Source organism: Mustela lutreola, chromosome 15, assembly GCF_030435805.1.
Source record: "Mustela lutreola isolate mMusLut2 chromosome 15, mMusLut2.pri, whole genome shotgun sequence".
Lineage (NCBI taxonomy): Eukaryota > Metazoa > Chordata > Mammalia > Carnivora > Mustelidae > Mustela > Mustela lutreola.
The window spans coordinates 1,919,185-1,942,280 of NC_081304.1; the positions used below are offsets into that span (position 1 = coordinate 1,919,185).

The window sequence follows — 23,096 nt, forward strand, 5'->3', positions numbered from 1 at the left end:
CCCTGCGCTCCTGCGAGAGACAGAGAGCTAGGACAGTGGGGCATCCCGTGCGGACCCCACCACGCAGACCATCACCGTCCTGAGCAGAGGACAGCAGAACTCGTGATCTCGTCCGCTGCCTGCAGCCCTCTCGGTCAGTGAGTCAGTGTCCACTTACCTGTGGTCATGCACTGATCATGACGACCGACACTCGGATGAAGACAGCCAAATCACAACAAAACCACTGCCCCTCGGACTGCAGGCCGCAGCCAGCGCCCCCAGCATAAGCTGCGCCGGCCTCACCGCCGCGTCCAGTCCCATGGAGGAGTCCGCACCTCCGCCCGAGAGGACTCGGGGCAGACCCTTCGGTAACTTTCTCAGTTTCTCTCATGTTTACGGATTTTCTATCTTTTCTGAAGTCAATCATGGCCATTTAACTCTCCTGGAAAATTCTGCACCCAGTTCAGGCTTCCCGATTTATTCGCAGTTTTGCAAAGTGTCCTTCATGACTCAATTTCCTCAAAACCTGGGGTACTTCTCAACTGTCTGGGTTTTCTCCTTGGATTTTACTCAAATTTGGCTAAAACTGTCTTTATAAAAGCAAAACTTAGAACTAAAAATCCATCAAGGAATCTGCCCTACCCGCAGCTCTTACACGCCCCTGCCCCCAACAGGAGCCCTGTATGATCATGCCAAATCAGCCACATGCCAAATCAGCCCTCTGTCATCGGGCCCCCGAGTCACAGCTGCGTACGGGTGGGAACCTCAGGTCTCTGTGGGATCCATCCACAGACCAGCCCGTGAACGCAGGACCATGCAAAATACCTAAACAAACACGAGGTACGCTGGACCCACCAGTCTCTCTTTGCTGGGAACCGCTGGGAAAGGCAGGCTAGAATCTGCCTCAGGCAAGCACACCTCCTTACGGGGACACAAAGGGCCCTCACAGCCTGCACCAGGCTCATGGCCTCGGAAGGGGCTGTCCTGCCTGCATCAAACTCAGGGTGTGCCCCAGGGGCCCTCAGGTACCCGCCAGCTTTCTGGGGGCTCCCTTCATTGCAGTGAGACGGAGTTGGGGGGCAGCCACACAGCCTATGTGGGATCAGGGGCAGAGTGGACCGACCACAGGCCGAGGGAGCCAGGGGTGCTCAAGGCACGGGGTGTGGGGGCCTTACTCTCTCCTCTGCATGTCCTCTGGTCCGTCCCCTGGGGTAGTACGTGCCTTTCCAACCCATAGCCTGGCCCCCTAGAGAAAAGGGAACACTCTCCTGGGGGAAATGAATCTTGAAGATCCAACCAAAACAAGCAGCCAGCAGACAGGCGAGGCTGAAGCCGTCGAGGGGCGCGGTCACAAGGTGAGGTCAGAACCGGGGGCTCACGGCCTCACAAACCATGACCGTGACAGGACGCAGGGGAACAACCACCAGAGTGTGAGCCCCATGGAGCGGGGCAGCGTCGGGGTCGTACCAGGACCCTGCGCCCAGGCAGGGCCTCCCCCAAGCAGGCAATCAGCAAACGTATCCAACAGACAAATACATAAGAGAAGAAAATCCAGTCACTGGGGACCGAGGGGTCCAGGGATGATGCAGGATTCGTAAAGCGGAAGGAGACAAGAGACCTGGGGGCACAGCACGTCGGTGACCAGCCACCAGCTCGGAAGTGCCCCTGATGGCTGCTGGCCCCCACAACCCACAGAGGTCACCACCCCACCACTCCACACCCGCTGACCTCGACAGGAAGTTTCTCCATCATGCAGCCCGGGCTGAGCGACCACCTCTTTCTAAGCCCAAACGCCTGGTGAACCATGTGGAATACAAGTTAAAATACTAATTACAGTCCGTGTGCTCTTGTCGTCCTAGAACCTCTTAATAAACGTCTTATAAGTGGGACAAATGGAACAGGCCTGAGAGTATTTGAGGCCTCAGAACGCTGCGATGAGCCTGTCCGCAGATAGCACATTACCGGAAAAGGACGTTAGTTCTCCCAACAAAAACTCAGGCTCCGTCAGTTTAAAAATCTCCATGTGACCTCTCACAACTCAACAGAAGACAAATAACCCAACTGGAGAACGGAATGTTCCCAAAGCTGCTGCGCAAGTGAGCGACCGATGAGCTCGTGAAAGGAGCTCACCGTCCCTAGTGACCAGGGAAACGCAAACCCAAACCAGAGAGATGCCTCTTCACACCCACCAGCACGGCCGCTGCAGTAAGAGTGGGGTTTTTTTAAGATTTTATTTATTTAAGAGAGGGAGTGTGTGAGTGAGTGAGAGCGAGCGAGCATGGGGGGGGGCAGTGGGGGGCAGTGGGAGAGGGAGAAGCAGGCCCCAGCGGGGAGCCTGACGTAGGACTTGATCCAAGGACCCCAGGATCATGACCCAAGATGAAAGCAGACACGCAACCAACTGAGCCACCCAAGTTTCCCAGTAACAGTTTTAAAACAAAACACACAGAAAGTGACAAGTGTCGGTGAGGACGGGCAGAAGCAGCTCCCGCCCACCGCCCGAATGGAAAATGGAACGGCCGCTCTGGCAGTTCCCCACACGGAGTCACCCACCACCCAGGGAGAAAAAGCTGAAAGCACACGTCCCGCAGACACTCGACGCAGACGCTCACAGCCACGTCACTCGCGAGAGCCGAGGGGCAGCAACAGCACAAGTGTCCATCAGCACCCGGACACACATATGTGGTGTGTCCGTCCGGTGAATTCACCCAGCCGTAGGAGGGGCTACAGTACCGACGCACGCGACAGCGCGGGAGTGGTGACCCGGCCACTGAGCGAGAGAGGCCAGGCGCACGGCCACACGGGGCGCGACTGCTCCCTCCTGCACACCGCAAGTCCTGTCCCCACGCCTCAAAGCTCCCTCCGGTAGCACACCAGCCAGCAGCTCCTTGACATTTAAGAGAAGGGTACCCAGAAGCCGTCGTGAACGCCGATTCACGACCACCACGGCGCCATCTGGTTTCGCGATGGAACGAAGTCAAGCGAGCAGAAGCGGCCACTCCCCTCCAGTCTGCGACTACCCCCTGCATCAGACGCTCTCATCTGGCTGCAGCCGGATCTGACAGCCCTCCCAGGCACATATGGTGCGCATACGGTGGGCTCCTCGCGGCCGCCCCCAGACTCTACACCCCACCGCCGCGGGCTCCGTAGCGTCTCCCCTCCCGGAGCCGGCACTTCCTCACGCGTCCCCAACCTCCCTCCCCAGCGGGCCTCGCATCGCCGGGGCTCCGGGTTAACTCAGGAAGCCGGCGCGGCACAGGAAGCCGGCGCTGTCTGAGCGGCAGGGTTAGCGTGCAGACAGGCAGCGCCCGGTCCTCGTTGGCAAGTTGTCACACCCGGAGACGGATCTCATCGGGAAGAGGACAGACCGGATCCTTGACAGGCTTGTTAAGGACAGAGTTAAGCCCGATTTCTCGGTAAAAACACGATACTGCCAGCAAGTCCGTGCGCAGAGGTGGGCAGGAGGAGGGCCCAGAGCAGGGGTGCCGGGTGGTGTAGGACCGGGCCCCTCGGGAGCCACAGGCTGCCTTGTCCTGTTCTCCCCGCTGAGCCTCCCTTCTCAGTTACAAACCCTCGGTTCCGCGCTAACCGCTCCACTTCCATTTCTAGGAGGCGACACAGCAACAATTCAACAAGTGCGTGTTCCTCCCACGATCCCACAACACCCACCCCTGCAACCCCCCCCCCCATGGCAGCAAGACATGCCCATCCCGGTCAGCCCTCCCTGTCCGGAAGGCGCCCCTGCCCACAGCAGACAAGGAGCGAAGCGCTGCCGGTGACCTCTGCCGCAAGGACATGAGGGGCGTGCCGGGACGCCTGACTAACCCAACTCCCGACAGCGGCCCTGGCTTCACATCCGTGTGGCGCTGCAGTGCTCACAGCCGTGGGGGCCCAGATCCAAGGAGCACCGTCACATGTCCGTGCCGGCTGCCTGGTGACTGTGGAGGCCGGAGTCACCACAGGGACCACACTGCAGCAGCCCAAAGAGGGGTAACCCTCAGACCGCGGCAGACAGCCGGGGATCTAGCCCTGCAAGCTGTGCACCCTCCAGACCAGCTGCAACACTTCCCCCTCCTCCCTCAATGGGCTTGTGTGCTCTCTACGGTTCATTGGTGGTGCTCGAAGCTGCTGCCGCCGCCTGAGTGCTGCTGGAATGCGCTGGCCGGCGGGGTTAGCAGCAGGAGCTGGGCGGACACAGGGTCCAGGGGACAGGGCCGCACAGGAGCACAGATCGGGATTCTCCCCCAACATGGTGCGTGGAGAAGCTGCCGGCGGGCAGTGAGAGAGAAGGGGGTGGAGGTGGAGCGCGCGGACACGCTCGAGGCTGCAGCAAAGACATAACTGAGGTGTCCGTCATAGGCGCAGAGCTCCACGCTCCGAGGGAAGCACGAAGTCATGACCAAAGCCCAACGGTTGACCCCAAGAGGACCAGAAGGCTTTGCCGACACCGTCACGCAGACTCAGCGGGCTCTGGTGCGAAGTGCTTCATGCCAGACCGGAGCCACACGAGCAGGAGCCGCCCCCCAGCGCCCGCTGTGGTCGTGCGTCCTCGTTCACAGCATGTCCCGAAACACAAGCAAGTGCCTAGAGGCCTGCGTGAGGACGTGTGGCAAAGGAAGCCAGGCCGGGGAAGGGAGGGCACAGCAGGGCGTGATGGCGGTGTGGGTCAGGGACCACGCTCTCCCTGCAGGGCATTCTCACTGGCCACACCACAACGTCCGTTTGGGCCTGAGGTCACAGCGTGACTGTCCCAACAGGAGCCACTACAACAAACAGCCCACACTGGCCTGTTCCACACATCCACCCAGACCACCTCCTTAGGTGAGGGGGACAGAGTCCACTGGCAGAGCGGGCTCCTCTCTCGATAACCCACAGCAGCTCTGAAAACCCCAAGGCAAGGTGGAACCTGCTCAGCCAGGAGTCTTCACCGCATCCCGCACAAGGTTCACTCCGGAACCCTGAAGGGAGTCCTGTGGGACAGTGGCCCGCCTTCATGTACGCTGCTCTGCATGTAACTCCCACCCTGAAACAGGTCCCACGCGCTGTGACCAGCCCCAGGAAGGATACCGCAGGCCGGGCCGGCGAGTCACCCAGCCGCATCACGGGCTACAAAGCCCGACCAGCAACCTGGCCAGACGGGGCCCTTCCCCAGCACCTCCCAGTGCAAACAGCCAGCAGGTCACGCGACGGGCCTCTGGACGCTCTCTCCCCGAGACCAGGGTCCCGCCGTGAGCCCTGCCCCAGAGAAGAAGCGAGGACAGCGCCTACCCCTGCCCCCGCCCGAACCTAAGTGCTGGGGTTGACCAACAGCGCCTGTGCCTAAAGCCGGCGGAACGCGCCTGCGAATGCTCCCGTGTGAACGAGGCTGTCCACGGCCTCACCTCCCCCGACGCCCCCACACACCCAACGGTCCAGGCAGCGAGACTGGCTCAAGCCGGCTCTCCGAGGCACGCACACAACTCCTCGATCAAAACTGAAGGAAAGGCCTTTTTCACTCAGATGAAATGCGACCATAATCTCCCCGGGCTGGTGACCAGGTGGTGGGGCCCTGCTCTGTCCCAGACAGACTCCCGGGCCCCGCGTGCACCTTGCGGGGTGGGGTGCGCGTAACACGTGTCTAACGGGCACACCGACCTCCCCTCCCCAGCCGCACAGCGGCCGTGAGAGGCCAGGGGAGCACAGAGAGCTGAGGCCAGGACAGAATGCGGGCGCCACACGTGGGCCTCAGAACTGCCCACCACGCCCGCCCCTACGGGTCCCCGCCGCACCCACAAACCTGCCTCCCAGAGGAGACACTCCGAAGACAAGCAAGGCGCACTCCAGGGAGTCTCCAAAGGGCACATTCCGTCCCCCTGCGTAGACAGGAGCGCTGAGATGTCACTGGGACAGAGGCGCTCAGTCAGGGGCCGGGGTCACTTCAGAGGCCGCCGACGGTGGGAGGCTCAGCGAGCTCCTCCGCCTGCTCCGTGGGCGGTACACGTTCCCACCTCCCTCGGCTCCCGGGTGGGCAGCGCTGTGGGGAAAGACCGGCGGGACCGGACCCTTGACCGCGGCCCCCATCAGCCCAGGCCCACCACGCCCCACACGAAACCGCCAGAAGCCCGACGTGCTAGAGGAAGCCTCAGAAACACGCGTTCTACACTGGGGAGGCCCCGCTCTGTGGTCCCCGCTGCCGCCGCCCACCCACACGGCCCTGGGACCTCCCGGGACAGGCGTGAGGTCTGTCCCCCTTCCGGCTGGCACCCCTCCTTCCGTCTCCTGCAGAACACAGATTTATGTACCTACGAGGCAGAAAGGCAGAGCCTTAAATTTAATCAAAAGAAATACTTCACTGGTGGCAAACATCAATTATTTAGCCAAGGGTTCAATCGGCCTGGAAAGGAAATCCGGGCCTGACGGGCTGGCAGCCTCAGGAAGAAAATCTCATCACTATGGCTTCTCTGAATTCCTTCTTGACCCCAAATCCCCTTCACCAGACGGCGTCATCCCGCACAGTCGGAGCGAGGAAAGGAGGAGAGCGCGCGAGGAAGGACACCAACTCCCGCAGGCACGAGGCGGGCCCGTTTCCCGTGGCTGGTTTTCTGTCCCTCCTGAGTGGCACTGGGGTAGCTCGGTCCCACGTGGCCCACCCACAGGCACGCAGACACCCGCCAACATGGATGAACAGGGCCTCATTTCCAGCTGCGCCACCTTTCTGAGCCTCAGAGGACAGGACACGGAGGAAGAGAAGACCAGATCTGGGGAGTCCACCTCAGAGGTCTAGAGATTTCCTAACACCCCCGTTGCTTTACTGCAGGTGGTTCCTCGGACTCTCTTACGCAGAGCACTCGAGGGCCCCGTAAACGCAGTCAAGGGCTGTGTGTTTTGCTCTGCAACATTCCAAAGGACCCTGATTGACAGTTAGGAACACACTGCCACGCACACCAACGTCTGAGCTTGCTTACTGTCTCCCGTCTTGTGCAAACTCTGGGAGGCGACGCGAGGCCGGCCTCCCCTCCCGTCACCCACAGGAGCTTCCAGAGAGCGGAGGAGCACGCCGCTCACCCCAGAGCATGTGTCATGACCGCCCAGCACACAAGGCACAGCCCCACAAGCCGCCCTGGCCAGACCTCCTGACGCATCCTGGGCCTAAGGCTCGTTTCCGAATATATGCATCCCACTAACAGGTGGAAGCAGCAAAATTTAAACCTCTTTATCGTACTGAAGAATGAACGCGACCGTCCTGACGTTCAACACAGAAAATACTAAGTATTCATCGCCACGGTTCTGCTTCCTGAATGCGGGCTCAGGAGCCCAGTCCGTTGACGTGAGTGGCCCCTTCCTGGGTGCGGCCGGCACGCTCTGGTCCCCGCCTGCAAACCAGCTCCAGTGGGGCCCCACCCACACCGGTGCACCCTACAATCCAGAAACAACCCCCCTGACCAGCCTTGTGACCAGTCTCTCCTTCAAAACACCCCCCTGCAGATCCGCTCTTCAAAGCCCACGGACCTCAAGCACGTGTCTCGGCCAAACAACGTCCATCTGGAGGGCCATACCATCTCTGCGACCACTCGCCCCACATGGCCATCCCTACTGCAAGAAGGTGACTTCTCAACCCCATCCTGAGTCTACTGTCGTTTTTGGATCTGTGATTGTGTGCCTATGTGTAAATGCAGCCTTACATGGTAATGCCTCCTCCAGATGCCACGGGGGAGATCTACTCTTAAACAGAGATTTAGATTAAAAATCATGGATTCCACTTTCGAAGATTCCACTTGAAAAATCATGGATTCTACTTTCGAAGATTCCACTTACTGCCAGCTAGCACAAACTAGCTGATGCCTACCGAGTTAAGCTAATAGTAATGCTAGCAGTAAACCCACTCCTAGCACTCCCCGAAATTGTAAATCACGCCCAAGGGAATAAACAGGCAATATCCAGAAATACTGACCCCGTATTCTGAAAGACCACATCTTCTCATGTGATACGTCTTTAAAAGGAAGAACGTAATTAAAATAGCAGAGCCTGTTCCGTGAAGAACGCAGTCGGTAGATCTGAATTTATCTGGCTGCATTCTCCTTTAAATAAATGAACCCAGCAAAAAACCAAAGCCTGAAGTCGAACTCAGGATATGGTGAGATGTGGGTAAGTGAGAAAGGCGTTCTTTTACATTTAAATATTGCTGGTTCTCCACCTTCCAGATGCCAGTGACGTCAAGTCTGTCGGAAGACTTGACGTCACCTCTGTGTGTTGTCACACGTGGACGACGTCTGTCCAAACCGCACACGCACCGGAAGCCCCTGGAGAGTGTCATAGAGCTCTGGAGCGCCTTCAGTGTCCTCGGAGAAGCGCATTTCTACTGACAGCAGGACGCATCTCAACTGTCTTTAAAGGGACACACCATGGAAATATCTCTCCGCTCCTCATCCAAGCCCCAAAGGCATTATATTATGAAGCCTCCTGAGCTTTTATATAACCATCAAGAGGTAACAAATCTAACAGAGGGAAAAGCAAAGTCCTTAGGCATAGATCAAAGTCATCACTAAGAACCTGACTTCTGACGAATGGGAGTCTGCAGTTATTAACTCCACAAGTTAGACCTGCTGCCCCCTAAGACACAAGGGGACATGGTTGCTACCACTCAGTCTATGCAGACTACAGGCAGCAACAGAAATGACCGCAGACACGGTGACAGGCACCAACAGATTCACTTCTGACCGTTCTTGTAGGATGTAGATGATGTACAGACTCCCTAATTCCAGATCACCCGGATGAAGAGTCCGCAGGTGAGGCCCAAGCACGCGGGGCTCACCCGGCCCCCAGCCGCCTGCCCCCGTGAGGCAGACACTCAGAAAGAAAGGGCGATGACCACAAAGGCTCCTGGGAGCCGCGTGAGCAAGGCCACCACACCCACGTTCCGCGTGCTCGTGCCCTGCAGAGGACTCCGGAGCCAGCCCACCACACAAAACGGAACAGAGAGCACCTCCATAAACACCCCAAATGTCTAATCTGCTGCTACAGTTAGTAATCTTCAAGCCAGCTAAAGAGCAAGGCTAAAGGTCTTGGGGTGGTTCAGGGGAAAACTTAAGATCTTAAAAGGCAACCTGCCACTGTTCTTTGAAAAAACAAAACCACAGAACTGTCAGATATAAGCAACAAAAGCATGGTAATTGGCAGCGGCCTCCCGAAGAGACCCCTACCTTTTGAATCAAAGACCGAGCTTATAATAGGTGTCATCTTTTCAATGCTGAGTGCTTTTTTCTCAACTGTTTGAAAATGGAAGACAGGAGAAATAGCTCTAACTAGCTGAGGCTGTAGGAAAGTTACTGAAAATATGTTTCCTGAGAAAATCTGTGATCTAAGAGTAACACGAGAAATGCTTTTCAGTGCCTAAAGACTGCAGGGAGAAACTCAGGCTGAATGAGCAGGAGACCATCCCGCCCAGGGCCCCCGCCAGCGCCTGGCCACCTTTACGCACGACAGGGTGCGTCCATGGAGCTGGGGAGGGAGGGCGCAGCGAGGAGCGTCCAGCCACCAAGGGACGCGAGCTGAGGCTCCGTAAAAACCTCTCGCTTGGATTCAAAGGCTGTTTGAAACCAAGGAATCGAAGCTTCCCTGTAAGAAACAAGAGGAAAGCAAGTGAAGCGCACTCACCCGTGGCTGCCAGTTCTCGTACTGTTTCTGCAAATTCGCACCGATGGTTTCCAGAGCTTTCTGAGGCCCCATCGACAGAGGATCTGGAGAAGCAATAAAAAGCAGAAAGTCCGTTACCCATTCGTTTCCTCCGCGGCTGAGCCTGTCGCTCACGGTTTCCTCTTCCATCACGCACTTCAGAGTCACCCTGGACTGAGCAAGACACACCTGGGGGTTTTCTGTGTTTAACCAGATGTAGGGAACTGCTATGTCCCCAAACAGGACAAAACGCCACACCCGCTCACCTTTCGCGAGGAAAGCTGTTTGGTCAGACTCGCTTGGTTCCTGTGCTCCTGGCAGGCTGTGCGGGGTGGGCCTCGGGCCTGGCGGGGGCCTCTGTGCCGAGGAGGGGCCAGGGGAGGGCCGCACCGTGCTTCCCTCTCGCAGAGGGCCAGGAAGAAGACGGAGCCACCAAGGCGACGCATTCTACATGCCTTCTGTCTGTGCTGGTTCCTCCACAAGAACGACTGGTCAACGCGCCTGTGTTTGTGGCTTACCGCCCGTTTCAGGAGTGGCCTCTAGGGCAAGGAACTCTAACCAGCCACTTCTCAGACGTACGTGGTCGCCAGACATCCCTGCACTCTTTACAATGCTGAAGAACCCCAAACAACCTTTAAGTGGTTGTTTCTATTGGTATCTGCTGAATTCAAACTCAAGACGAGAAATTTTAAAAACTGTATCCATTCATACAAAAGTCATAACAAACCCATTACCTTTGAACATAAATACTTATTATGAAAACTGACTTACAAAAAACTGAGAATAGCACTGTCCTACCTTTTTTGCACGTGTCTTTAACACCTGGTCTCACCATCCGTGCCTGCATCCGTCTGTTACAATATGTGGTTCTGGCCGACACAGAGGAGGAAAATCCCGCCTCACACACCCACACCCGCGGGAAGGCCACTTTAAATCGCCTCTTGAGACAGTCATGCTATCTTTGCTGCTGCACCGAAACTCGACGCGTGGCAGCTTCTCTGCAGCTGTCGGCAACGGGGAGTGCGAAACCACAGCGATGAGCCCGTACTCCACGGCATTAAAATCCACAGGCCTGTCGTGCACGTGGAGCAGACCCCGTCTGCGGGTAACTCTGTGTTGTCCTCACTGTCACCTGGAAAGCACTGATCACTGAGCTGCGCAGACCTTCTGTATCTCGTTCTCCAATATCTCAAATCCCGTCACTAGCTATAAACACTTTGGTTGTTTTCCCCAAAATGCCCACTCACTTTGTTCATTTTCCAGAAAATGCGGCCAAATGCCCGAGGCCCATCAGCTGCTCCTCCAGGCCAAGGACATGCCACAGAAAGGGCAGCCAGTTGGTCCCAGGACGCATCCACCACGTGACGCCCTTCCTCCCCGGGACCAGGACCTGCCACTCGGGGGCCCCTTCATCACGTGACATTACAGACACGTGTCCAAAGGCCGACGTCCATGCATGAGCCCGAGCGTCTGTGCCGACCCAGAGCGCCGCGCCTGCCCCTTCCCGGAGCCCCTCGCTGTCCTGGCTTCCCACGCACCAACGCTAATTCTGCTCCAACTTCCCCAGCCGCCCTCTCAAACGCTGCCTCCCACACACGAGGGTTTTGGCTAACCTCCCCGCTCCCTGCACTCCCCAGACAGCCCCGGGCCAAGCCCACTTATGGGGAGAATGGACAATCCCACGCTGTAGAAGGGGAGCGGCTCCCAAGAAAAGAGCCTCAAGGGACCAGGGGACAGTAACGCTCACGTCGTCACAGTCTCACAAGGAGGAAAGCAAGGCAGAGCTCAAAAGCACTTGAAGATGTAATGCTTGACCACTGCCCACATCTGGCAAGAGACGTCGACTTACAGATTCAAGGTCAGTGAAGCACAAACAGGATTAACCCTAGAAAATCTGTATCCAGACACATCGTAATCAAACTGCTAAAAACAAAGACAAAAAAAAGTCCTTAGAGAAAAATCAGCTCACGAAAGATCAGGACTGAGTCTGGATTTCCCCACAAGACCGAAAGCCGGACAGAAGACAGACGCCTTCACATCTTGAATGAGAACAACCACCCTATATTCACGTCAGAGGGTAAAACACAGGCCTTTTCAGACCCGCAAACACTCACAAACTCTGCCTGTGTTCCTCTTCTTGGGAAATAAAGCACAATAGAAGCCAGTGAAGGACCCGGGGAAAGAGAGAGAGAGAACCCACAAAACGTCCGTGAACCAGATCCAGAGACAAAGCCCGTCCAACAGGAGCTAGGGTGGTATTGTTTTATTAAAAACAGATTTCAGGCGCCTGGGTGGCTCAGTGGGTTAAGCCGCTGCCTTCGGCTCAGGTCATGATCTCAGGGTCCTGGGATCAAGCCCCGAATCGGGCTCTCTGCTCAGCGGGGAGCCTGCTTCCCCCTCCCTCTCTGCCTGCCTCTCTGCCTACTTGTGATTTCTCTGTCAAATAAATAAATAAAATCTTTAAAAAAAAAAAAAAAAACCAGACAAATTTCTTGAGCACTGGAATAATTATTGATGGCACTTGACAGATCTACTGGGATATACGTAAAAAAATAAACTCTTAAGTTCACCAAAAATTTAGCAAATAAAAGTAACTGGCAAATGTGTAACCACGAGGAAAATTACACACTGGGATGAGAAAGGAACCGATCGGAGCACCCCCTCTGGGACGGGCAGGAACAAGAAGCAGCTTTCTCTCATTATACTTTGCAGTATTGTGTGATTTTAAAGCTGTATGCACGTATTACTTTGATTTTTTAAAAGGTAATTATAAAACTAAGTATTGGGATTTTAGAATCGGGAGGGACCTTTACCACCAGAGCATCAAAGTCCTGAGGACTCTTCTCGATGTGAACGCCGGGCCCCACCCCGGAGCGTCCGAGTCAGTAGCTTCAGAAGAGCCCCGTCGGCTGCTGAGCACCTCTGCTGAGGAACCGGATGAAAACTGGGCCGTAACTAACTTACCCGGAGGAAGCGTGGGAAATTTCTTTCAATCCGTGCATAACTCAAGAAGTTAGAAGTTCACCCTCATCTCTCTTTGTGCTGGTAGGAACCTAGTGCTAAGGTCTCAAAAGAATTAAAAGGACCTCAATCAACCCTGTGGTAATCGAAATCACAAGACGGGCCAGAGACACGAATAAGTCGGAATCTGAAAAATCCAGGGCCACGGCAGAGCACAGGCAAAGCAAAGGGAAGCAGGCAACAGCGTCAACAAACAAGAGACCATTCCTAGCAGCCGCGCCCTGTGCGTGAGCCCAGGAGAGCAAATGCGGGAGCTCGTGTACGTCTGTCCACACCCACACCATCCTCTCCCACATGCCCAAGGAGGGCATGCCGAGTATCTGCCAGAGCTGGAGGGCACCTGCCACCAGGGCAGCGGCCCCTCACTAGGCATGAGCGCCTGAGAGCAGCACCCCTACCCCCTCCCCAATCTGGATGACGATCCCTGCCTTCCCAGGGAGGGGCAGGCGCAGTCACCGGCCACTCATCAGGTGGGGATCGGTCCCGTTCCTGGGAACCCATGACCAATTAACCACCTGGTTTCCTCCAAGGGTAGGACAGAGAGTGGGGTGGGGGAGGAGAGGGATCAGGAAGGGGAAAGAACCAAGACAAGGGAGACAGGGCGACGGTGCCCTGACCCCACGCTCACTGCAGTCAGCCAAGTAGAGAAATCAACTAGAAAGTTCCTGGAGGGTGGCGCGGACGGTCCGGTCCGTCTGATGAGGGCCGGCTCTGAGGCTATAGCACTGTCCTAACTAGACATTTCTCCTCTGCCACCCTCGGGGGCGTCCACGGAGTGAATGAAGCGGGCAGGAAGGTAGGGGAAGAGAAGAGGAGACAGCAGATGGCATCCGTGTAAGATCGGAGCTTTGCAGCGGCCTTCCGGCAAGCTTTCCAGCCTAAGCCCCCTGGGTCTCACGGTGCACAGAACTTCACGTTGACGGGAACTACAGCCAGCCTACCCCGCGGCACAGGAGAGAACCTAAAGTTCTAAGTGGCCAGATGACTCGGTCAAGTTCACAGAGGCTGGCCGTGACGCTGGCAGTCAGCCAACCTGCAAACTCTCCACTTCTCTCCACTCTCCTTCAGTAGAGCCGGTGCGCCACCACTAACTACTGACGTGCTGGTCCCGACCGCGGCACCTGGTGCCAGCACAGAGACTCTCCCTCCTCCTGGCTAAGGTTCTGGAAGATTCTGAGAAGGGCTGAAGCCCAGGAAGCATCCCAGGAAGCTGACCCGGTGCCATCTCCACCCACTGGAAGATGAGCACAGGTAAGCCCTTTTGAAACAATTCCTCTGTGATCTCACTCCTCCCCGGAAAAGCCTGCAGTGAGCTGCCACCCGGAGAATGTGCAAATAAGCACGACTGACTGGCGTTGTCAGGGCGCGACCAGGGGCAGGGCTGGATGGGAGGGGCCGAGAGACGGGGCTGGACTTGGGGGCTGTAGCTGAGACTGTTTCTTGACCGGTAATGGGTCAGCCTGGGAAGAGTGGTCCACCTCCGCACCGGGATCTGCACCCCTTCCCACACGTCTGCCATCCTTCAAAACTAAGGGCACCTGCGTGGCTCAGCCGGCAAAGCGTCGGACTTCGGCTCAGGTCATGATCCGGGATGCAGTGCCGCGCCGGGCTCCCGGCTCCTCCAAGAGTCGGTTTGTCTCTGCCTCTGCCTTTCCCCCTCCCCTGCTCGTGTTCTTTCTCTCTCTGTCTCTCAAGTAAATAAAATCTTTAAGAAACAACTTAAAAACATGCAGCGCTCACTGCTCTAGAACGTGTGCACTTCTGTGTAGCTTGTACATCTGCTAATGGACTTGCTGACTGCGCGCTCGTACTGCCTCCTGGATCAAGTACAGATTTCTCTGCCTGGCGTTCAAGGACTCTGCCACTAATTAGCTGTGTAACCTTGAGCAGCTAATTTCGATGGAAAAAATAATCATGGCAAAGGCCCACTGTGAAATCAGAAGTGCTTTGTTGTGGCTCCGAACCGCATCAGCCATGTCACCCCCACGTGTTTCACCATTAGAAGCGCACAGAGAGGGAGGCACTTCGCCCGGCTGAGGCAGGGCAGGGCGGGAAGCCCCGGCAGTGAGGCTCTGGCTCGCGGCCGGACGTGGCCCTCCCGGTGCCTGTGGGTGCTGGGACAGAAGCCTCCCCCCGACCACCGGCTGCACAGCCGGAAAACAGATGGGGTTCCTGCGTCGTCTGTCACTGCGCCCGCACCGGGAGCCGGGAGGATGTGCCACAGAGGGGCCAGCTGGGATGCCGGCTGGAAGGTGCAGGTCCCACCGCTCACACAAGCTTCTCTGCATACGGGGGGCGGGGGAGGCCTCGAGACGTTATGCACGCCTCCTCCGGGGGACACAGAGATACCCCTGGCCTGACCGGACCGAGAAAACAGAGTCTCCGCAGCAGGCCCGGGCATGCAGCAGGCCCACGACAGTGGGTGCCCCAACACCGACGCTTGCGGGGGGCCGCCGGTGCTACAAGAGCTCCACCCCCATAGCCGGGGCCCTTCTCCCCCTTGGGGGCTTGGGCCTCGCCTCTCCTGCAAAGGCCCCTCTCTCCACCCGGCCTGTGGTGAGTCGTCCACCTGCAGCATTTTCTGAGCTCCCGCGCTGCCCAGGGTGGCACCAGCCCCGCGCCCCGGCCCTGTCGGTTAGGCTCCTTGCGAACAACGAGCAGCGCCCACTTCCTTCTGTGCCTGCGCGGAAGTTCCCCTCGCGAGCATCTGTGGCCAACCTGATGGACGCCGCCCCGAGTTTGCTGTAACAATCGAAGGACGAGGCCCGGGGCAGGGCTCCGGCAACCCGAGGACGTATGAAGACGGTCACTCCGTCTGTGGCTCTGCACCATGTCCCTCGGTGCCCCCGTGTATGGGGGGGGGGGGGGGCAGAAAAGACTTTCCTCTGAGGACAAAGAGGAAAACACAGCCAGATGCCTCCCGAATATTTCCTTAGGATTCCAGAATTTTCCAGCACCTGGAATATTTCCTTAGGATTCCAGAATTTTCCAGCACCTGGAATATTTCCTTAGGATTCCAGAATTTTCCAGCCTCCTCACCTCCGGTGACACACGGCTCCCGTCACGGAGCTCATGAAAACCCTCTCAGCTACATGAGTCACCCCTGCTCTGCAGGCAGCTCACCCGTACCCGCTTCCAAACAGATATTTCTCCAAGAGGTACAGGCACGCGCCGTTCCTCGGTGCGGTGCTTTTTAGCATCACGCCGCAGCATTTAGTGCCGGGCCATAAAACAAAACAGCCTCTCCCCTGCTTTTCTGACAGGAGCTGAGTGTCACTTCCATGAAATGAAACAGTATCTTATTATCGGGCTGAGCAGAGGGACCGGCGTGGGGAAAGAGGCGTCGACAGCCAGCCGTGCGGGGCACCGGGCGCCCGAACCTGCCCTGCAGCGGGGGGCGGCCGAGAGCCCGTGCGCTTGGGAGCGGCCGGCAAACCGGCTCCTTGTGCGTTCCAGCAGCGACGACCGACGACCGCAGTCGCCATCAGAACACCTACGGGGCCACTTGCCAAACTTGGCCAGGCCCAGGCTCGGAGTCGCTCCTGTGTGTGCTGGCAGTGCACGCCTGGGGCCACCAGAACAGCCTGGAACGTGAGTCGGCCCCCTTGTCAAGCTACCCGCACCCGTCGCCCCTGCGCTCAGAGCAGTTTCCGCTAGCCCAGATCGGCTCTGGTGCTTTGATGTGTGTGCGTCTGCGGCCAGAATGCCGTCATCCTGCAACCCCGACCCCGGCACCGAGACCCCCCTGCACAGGCCTGAGGGGAAGCGCGGGAGACTCCACGGTCACCTGCCACAGGTACCGTCTGCTTAGGAAGAGGAGCGCCCAGCACTCTGCTCTCAGACGTCCACCAGAGCCCTCTGGCCACGGGCAGCCGCGCCCTGGGCCGGCGCGGGACAGCACCGGCGCAGGACGCAGGCGCCCCTCGCTCCTGAGCCAGCGCATGGGGGCGGAAGAGAGAAGCGGCCACAGGAAGGGTTGCGGTTCCCACGCGGCCCGGGGTCAGCACTGAGCCACGTCGCCCTCCCCGTGACCGCTGTCCCCAGCCGAGAGGTGGGTGCCGTCGCCGCTCCGCTGCCAGATGAGGACCTGCTGACGTGAACAGCTGAGAGGAAGAAGGTGAGGGTCCCAACGGACACAAACCCTTCAGACTTCGGCTGACGGCACAAAGCCGAGAGGGACCACCGTGTGGGGACGGCTGCCTTCACAGCAGCAGCGCCCTTGATGCTACCCGGCCACCCTGGTCCCTGCAGGGGGTTTCCCTTACGAACCCTTCCCCAGCCATGACACACCTGGATGTTCACATCCTGAAAAAGGCAGAAGCAACCCATCCTTGGGCCCGGGTGGCCTCGCACCGCCAGCCGAGCCGCTCCACGGCCTTCACCGCCTGAACCCTGGGTCCAGCACCTCTCGCCCCCCACACTCAGGGCCCTGCTCTGCTGCTTTTCCTCTGGGCGCTGCTGGTTCTGGGCCGGCGACCTCACCAGCCCCCTTCCCCGACCAGTTCCCCCTTTCTAGCTAACCCCTGGAAGCTGCCCCCTTTCTAGCTGTCTCCTGGAAGCTGGAAGCAGCTCCGCTCCCAACACCCAGAACCGCCAGCCCCCGCTAAATGCAACCCCACCATCTCCACGGCTGGGTTCCAGCTCTCAGGTCCTTCGGCCGCTCTCATCACGCCTGAAACCTATAGCCCTTGTTCAAAATGCTACCCTCTTCCTACGTGAGCCCGGAGCATGGGGCCGCGGCCAGGCGGGCAGCCACTCGGGGATGAGGGGCTCGGAGCCCGTCCACAGGCTGGGAAGAGGCATCTCCACGGAGGGCGTGGGGACCTGGCACGGAGGAGGACAGACCCCCGTGGGGGAACGGGCAGGGTACAGGAGCCTGCCGGGGGTGCAGACAGCCGGGAGGAGAAGCCGTATCAAGGCTGTCAGAGGAGAGAGATCTAAACACGGAAAAGTCCTGCCGGGCTGGAAAGGAGACGGTTCTTAACCTGCACCCACAGTACAGAAATACAGACGTGAACGTGGGTACACAGACACACGTGTGCGCACACACGCATCAGGGAGAGGGAGCAATGAGGCACTGGTTCCCATGAGGGCCAGCACCCAGATCCCAGTTTCTAAATCTGGATGCCGCCGACGGGAACTGGGCTCCTGGGAAGCGTGCTCCGTGCCCAGACGGGGCGGAAAGCGGGAGCCAGAAGTCAGGACTACTCGACAGTAGCATGAGACGAGGGCCACACAAGCCAGTGGGGACAGGGCAGCCTGGCAACTGGGCACGTTGTGGCGAGCAACGGCACAGCAGACGGTGACCCAAGTGAAAAAGGAAACCGTGAGTTCACGCCGACGCGCTGGACGTCAGGCGAGGCCCACCCGCACAGCAGCGCCCTCTTCTCCAGACCGCTCTGATCTGCAAAGGGGGAGGGGGGTGCTCAGAGCAGAGGGTTCCAGCAGCACCGCTTCGTCGAGCGGTAGGCAAGTCAGCTGCATAGCCAGTAACAAGACAAACATACAGTGTGCCACCCGACACAGGCCGTGGAGGAAGGCAGAGCTCTCCGGGACACTCGGCTACTCCTCAGGAACAACAGGAACAACAGGGCGCTCCACCACACCCAGCCTGTGACCCCCTGGGTGTCACGGTCATGGGCGTCAAGGAAAGACGGTTCACAGGGACTCAACCTGCTCCGGTTTAGAGGGACTAAACCCAGGGCATCGCACAGTGCTGAGCCGGGTCCCTGTGCCACAAACAGCATCCTGGGACCAGGGACACACCTGAAGGCACCCCGGTCCCCCCTGGTGGTGAGGGCCACACTGGGGTTACGCTTGTGGGAATCACAGTAACTCACGGGGAGGACGGGCACTGTAGGAGCTCACACTCCTATGGAACAGGGAAAAGGCTCCTTAGCTGTGTGCTGGCAAGTTGGAGAATTTTTTTCCAGAATAAAAATTAAAATATGTCCTGCTAGATACCACTGCAAATTTGCCGAAGGCAGGGTCCAGGAATCTTCTTTCTCTTACTCCACACTGTGAAAACCACATCAGAAGGGCCAGCCCCATTCACTTTTGAAATAAAGGACAAACACGAATTTTTTAACTTAGAAAAGGTGTCCGTCCTTTTGAATTCAAAATCCACTGCAATTAGTACAGAGCAGATTACATTGCTAACTGGCAGAGTAATTTTTAAAAACGTGGTATCAAAAATCTATTCACCCCTGCTCGGCAGGGAGCCAGCCTGCTTCCTCCCTCTCTCTCTCTGCCTGCCTCTCTCTCTACTTGTGATCTCTGTCAAATAAATTAAAAAAAAAAAAAAAAAATTTTTTTTAATCTATTCATTTCCTGGACTTTTCAAGGCAAGGAGGAAATAAGGAATTCCTTTCATTTTCACAGACATTGACCCAAAACACCCACCGAAGACACTGTGAGGGACCAGGGAGGGCTCTTTTGATTTCTTGGAGGGAGCAGAGAGAAAAAGCCCAGAGAATCGAATGGAAGCCGAGGGTCCTCACCGGGAAGGTTCCCGACAATTCCACAGTCAGACACCTCGACCCACAGGATCCCAGAGGGTTCACACATCTCCGGGAGCACACCCTGGGATCCGGGTTGAGGAGCATTGTTCTAGAAACCGAAGGTAAGAGTACTTCAGGAGGAGAAAATAGAACACAAGTGGTAAAATCCAGCTTTCACAAGGGGTAAATGAAGTGGAAACAGTCAGTGGTGTCTAATAAGAAGTCAATTTCACCGGCACAGACACCGGGATGTGGCAGAAAGCCAAGAAGGTCTCTAGGGAAATCAGCTACAGGAGCAGCTACTCTGTCACTGGGCGTGGGGAACAAGAGGCCCGGGCTGCAGGCGGGGAGGCTGTGAGACAGAGACGGTCACCCTAAGACCCCAGAGACAGTGAGACTGGCAAGCGAAGTGAGAAAAACAATACGTTTCCAATTCAGACTAGAATATAGGCTTCCACCCACCCCCCGACCCCGTCCCATCCAAAACCGAGTGTTCCTCCCACACCTCTAGTAAGCCAATCACCACTTCCTGCCAGCAAAACCCTCTGGGGGTTGTTTCAGTGAGCAAAACCAGCCTCTAATGGAGGTCTTTTCCTTAAATCCAAGCCCCACAAGGCTGGCCTTCACATAGCAGAGGAGATATGTCATTTGCAATTTTCGTTTTTTAAAGCAGATGAAGGGATTTTCTGCTTTTGCTGAGAGACAGAGAAAGCTGGAGGGGGGTGTGCTGTTGTCCCCAGTCCTATCAAGAACTAAATGATCCACAAAACAAACAATAAAAACCCCACACTTCACTGTTAAACTGCGCTAAAGTTTAGAGAGAAAATAATACCCAATTTACTGCAAAGTCTTCCGTGAAACGAACAACGGGGCTACGTCTCCACGCATTTAAATGAGGGCATCATTATCCTGCTTCCAAAACCAAACAAACACATTGCAAGAAAAGAAAACCACAAACCAATACCACTCACAAACACAGCTGGAAAAACTCCTTAACAAATTATTCGCCATCGAATCCAGCAATATATTAAAAAGATAACGCCAGGCATTCAAGGTTGGCTTAACACCCAAGACTCCATCAGCGTCATTCACGTCAACAAACTAGACGGGAAAGCCAGGTGATATGTCCGAGACGTTCAGAAAGCACTTCGTAAGAATCGGCATTCTTTTTTTTTTTTTTTTTAAGGTTTTATTTATTTATTTATTATTTATCTGAGAGAGAGCACAAGCAGGCAGAGCGGCAGGCAGAGGGAGGGAGAAGCAGGCTTCCCGCTGAGCAGAGATCCCAATGTGGGTCTTGATCCCAGGACCTGGGGATCATGACCTGAGCCGAAGGCAGCTGCTTAACCCACTGAGCCACCCAGATGCCCCTCGGCATTGATTCTTGATGAAAAAACTTCCAGCAGACTAAGAAACATCCTGCCGAACGGTGACGGCCGAATGCCATCCTCCCGCAACACCGAGCTACGAAGCACTGGGCAGGCCTTCCTCGGGGAGAACCAGGCCTCCTTCAGTGCACGCAGGAAACAGCCGCTCCGTTTTTTTAAAAAGTATACAAAGCTACTATCACGTGCAAATTTTTAAAGGAGAAAGTGCTATAATCCAATAATCATTACTTCCTAATTGTCCCTGAAGCACTTCGTATAGGACAACTCCTACCTTAAAGGCTCCAAAAGTTCAAAAAGGAATGAAACTCTCTGATTCACAAAAACCAGGGCCGGCCTGCAGCGCACTCAGTCAGTGGGGGCGGGGGGCCGAAGGGGTTAGAGCAAGCCCCGCCCAGCCCAGAGCCCATAGGGACCCCCGCCCCAGCCCACGGAGGAGGGAGGGGCCACACCTACCGATCCAGCACTCCAGACGCGCACAGGGGGTGGTCTTCACCACGTCGGGAGGGTCCACGCCGACATTCAGGCATAAAACTAAGGCCACGCTGACCGTCTTCATCTGGAAACACAACAGAAACAAAATTATTCAATATGCATCCCACTGACACACTCTTCCAGCTCAGAGATGCTCCTAGAACGCATGGAGCCCTGGCCCCATCGCTGGCCTCTGCAGCTGTCCTGGGCCACCCCAAGGTCCTGCCCGAGTAGCTTCCTCTCTGGAGGGGTTTCGGAGCAACAAGAGCAGGCGGGAAGAGGTCCACAGCGGGAGAGGCCTCCGCACGCTTCCTTACAATACGTGTCCAGAAACAGAACTACTTGACTGAAAAATAGGAAGGCACTTGCTACATTCTGCCAAAGTCCTTTGCAAAAATGTTGCACAAACTTACACTCTGACCAGGCTATGCTACTCTCATTTAAAGTCATTCCAACTTGGGGAGAGAAAAATTGTCATATTCCTCCGGTAGCATTCTTTCGGTATTAGTAACACTGGAACTTCTTCTGTGTGGTCACAATTTGTGACTTTCTGTTTTGTGGATTTCCTACTCGTGTCTGTACCACGGCACTGGCAGTAATGACTATTCCCAATTGACTTTGTGTACTCTTTACATATGAAAGGCTCCATCCACATTTTTTGTTGCAAATATTGCCCTAGTCTGGTGTTTGCCATCCAATTCATTTCCTGCCTCTGGACGTACCAAGCCTTGTTTCTATCATCTGACGCAGCTTCCTGAAGATCTGACCTGTTCCTTCTCCAGCGGCCCAGCATGCAGAATGTCAGCCCTCCAGCCCCAGCTGCTCAAGCTAGAAACCTGCAGCTCATCCTTCAAACGTTTACTGAGCACCTGCTAGGTGCCCATCACTGTTTTCAGGTGGTGAGGATACATCCATAAATCAAAGGAGCCAAAATGGCAGCAGAGGGTGGTAGGGGTGTCACTTAAAACAGACGAGAGGGCTCCAAGCTGGTTATCAGCCCTGACACCCCCCCCCCCGACTCCTGTTCTTGAACAGCAGAGACCACCCCTGACTCCCCACCCTGCCTGCTTCGTCCTGCCTCTTAACTGCCTCCTGGGCCCGTCACCTTCGCTATCTCTGCTCCCAGCCACAGCCAAGTCCACGCCAGCTCTGGGCTGCAGCGGCCTCCCCTGCCACCCTGTCCCCAGGGTGGGCTCCGCGATACAGCAGGAGCATACCCTCACACGCACCTGCTCACTGCCCTGCTCCGTCCATCCCAAACCTTCAACACCCCCATCTGAACTGCTCAGCGTGCCCAGATCTTGAGAACACAATTCCTGCTGAGCACGCCACCCACCTGCCACGGCCCCGCCCTCAGTGGCTCCACGTCCTCCGCCCACTTGGCATGACCTGGGGTGTGACCTGGAAGCCTGTCTTCCCGCTCCACCAACCCCAACTCTCCCTTGCGGTCTCTGTGCAGACAGCCATGTCTCCGGAACGCTTGTCCCCAAACCCCAGTGGGGGGAGTGCCACCCAGCACCGTGCTCTCCTGCTGGCAGGGTCCTTGGACCTGGGCTCCCAAGACCAGAGCTGACCCCCATGAACGCCAACATCCCGCACATGCCCGGGGCCCAGGACATCCCGCTCAGTGAGGGTGCACGTGGATTTCTTGGATGTTTTACGTTTAACCCTACAAGCCATCTGGATGTTGCTGTGCTATATGACACACCAGGAGGAACAGTTTCTGTCTCAAAACACTAGCCAATCACACCAATTCCCCCTGTTAAATAATCCCCAAACTCCCAGGTTTGTAGGACGCCTATAGCATATATAAATTCGCAGATAAAACAAATTCTACTTCAGGCTAACTGAATGCATCCGTCATCACATCAACAGTACTTGCACTGGCACCACACTGATTTAAGTTCTCTTTACAACCTTTCACAATGCTTGGGAGGGAAGTTTTCCTTTCTCACAATCTTTTTTAAAGTTTTACTTAGCTTTCTTTATATTCATCTCTTTTCTTCCCAAATTAATCAGTTAGTTATTCAATTCTTTAATCCCATGGAGACTTTGACTAAAGTTGCATTAAACTGCATATTGGTAA

General features: G+C 56.4%; 1 protein-coding gene and 1 long non-coding RNA gene across 3 annotated transcripts in view; one reads left to right on the forward strand and one right to left on the reverse strand.

The window, feature by feature from the left end:
* Positions 1–23,096, reverse strand: part of RPTOR (regulatory associated protein of MTOR complex 1) — a 308,508-nt gene that overhangs the window by 222,095 nt on the left and 63,317 nt on the right. Inside the window, exons 2-3 of one of the 2 annotated variants that reach the window (XM_059148815.1) lie at positions 20,993–21,095; positions 9,613–9,695 (exon numbers count right to left, since the gene is read on the reverse strand). In XM_059148815.1, coding sequence (XP_059004798.1) covers positions 9,613–9,695; positions 20,993–21,095 — 186 coding nt within the window. Of the gene's footprint in view, positions 1–2,889; positions 2,906–9,612; positions 9,696–20,992; positions 21,096–23,096 lie in introns of those variants that run through there. The other variant, XM_059148816.1, reaches the window with a different exon arrangement.
* Positions 13,018–14,377, forward strand: LOC131816258 (uncharacterized). The gene is made up of 2 exons (XR_009347989.1): positions 13,018–13,902; positions 14,111–14,377. It is a non-coding gene; the product is annotated as an uncharacterized LOC131816258 (long non-coding RNA).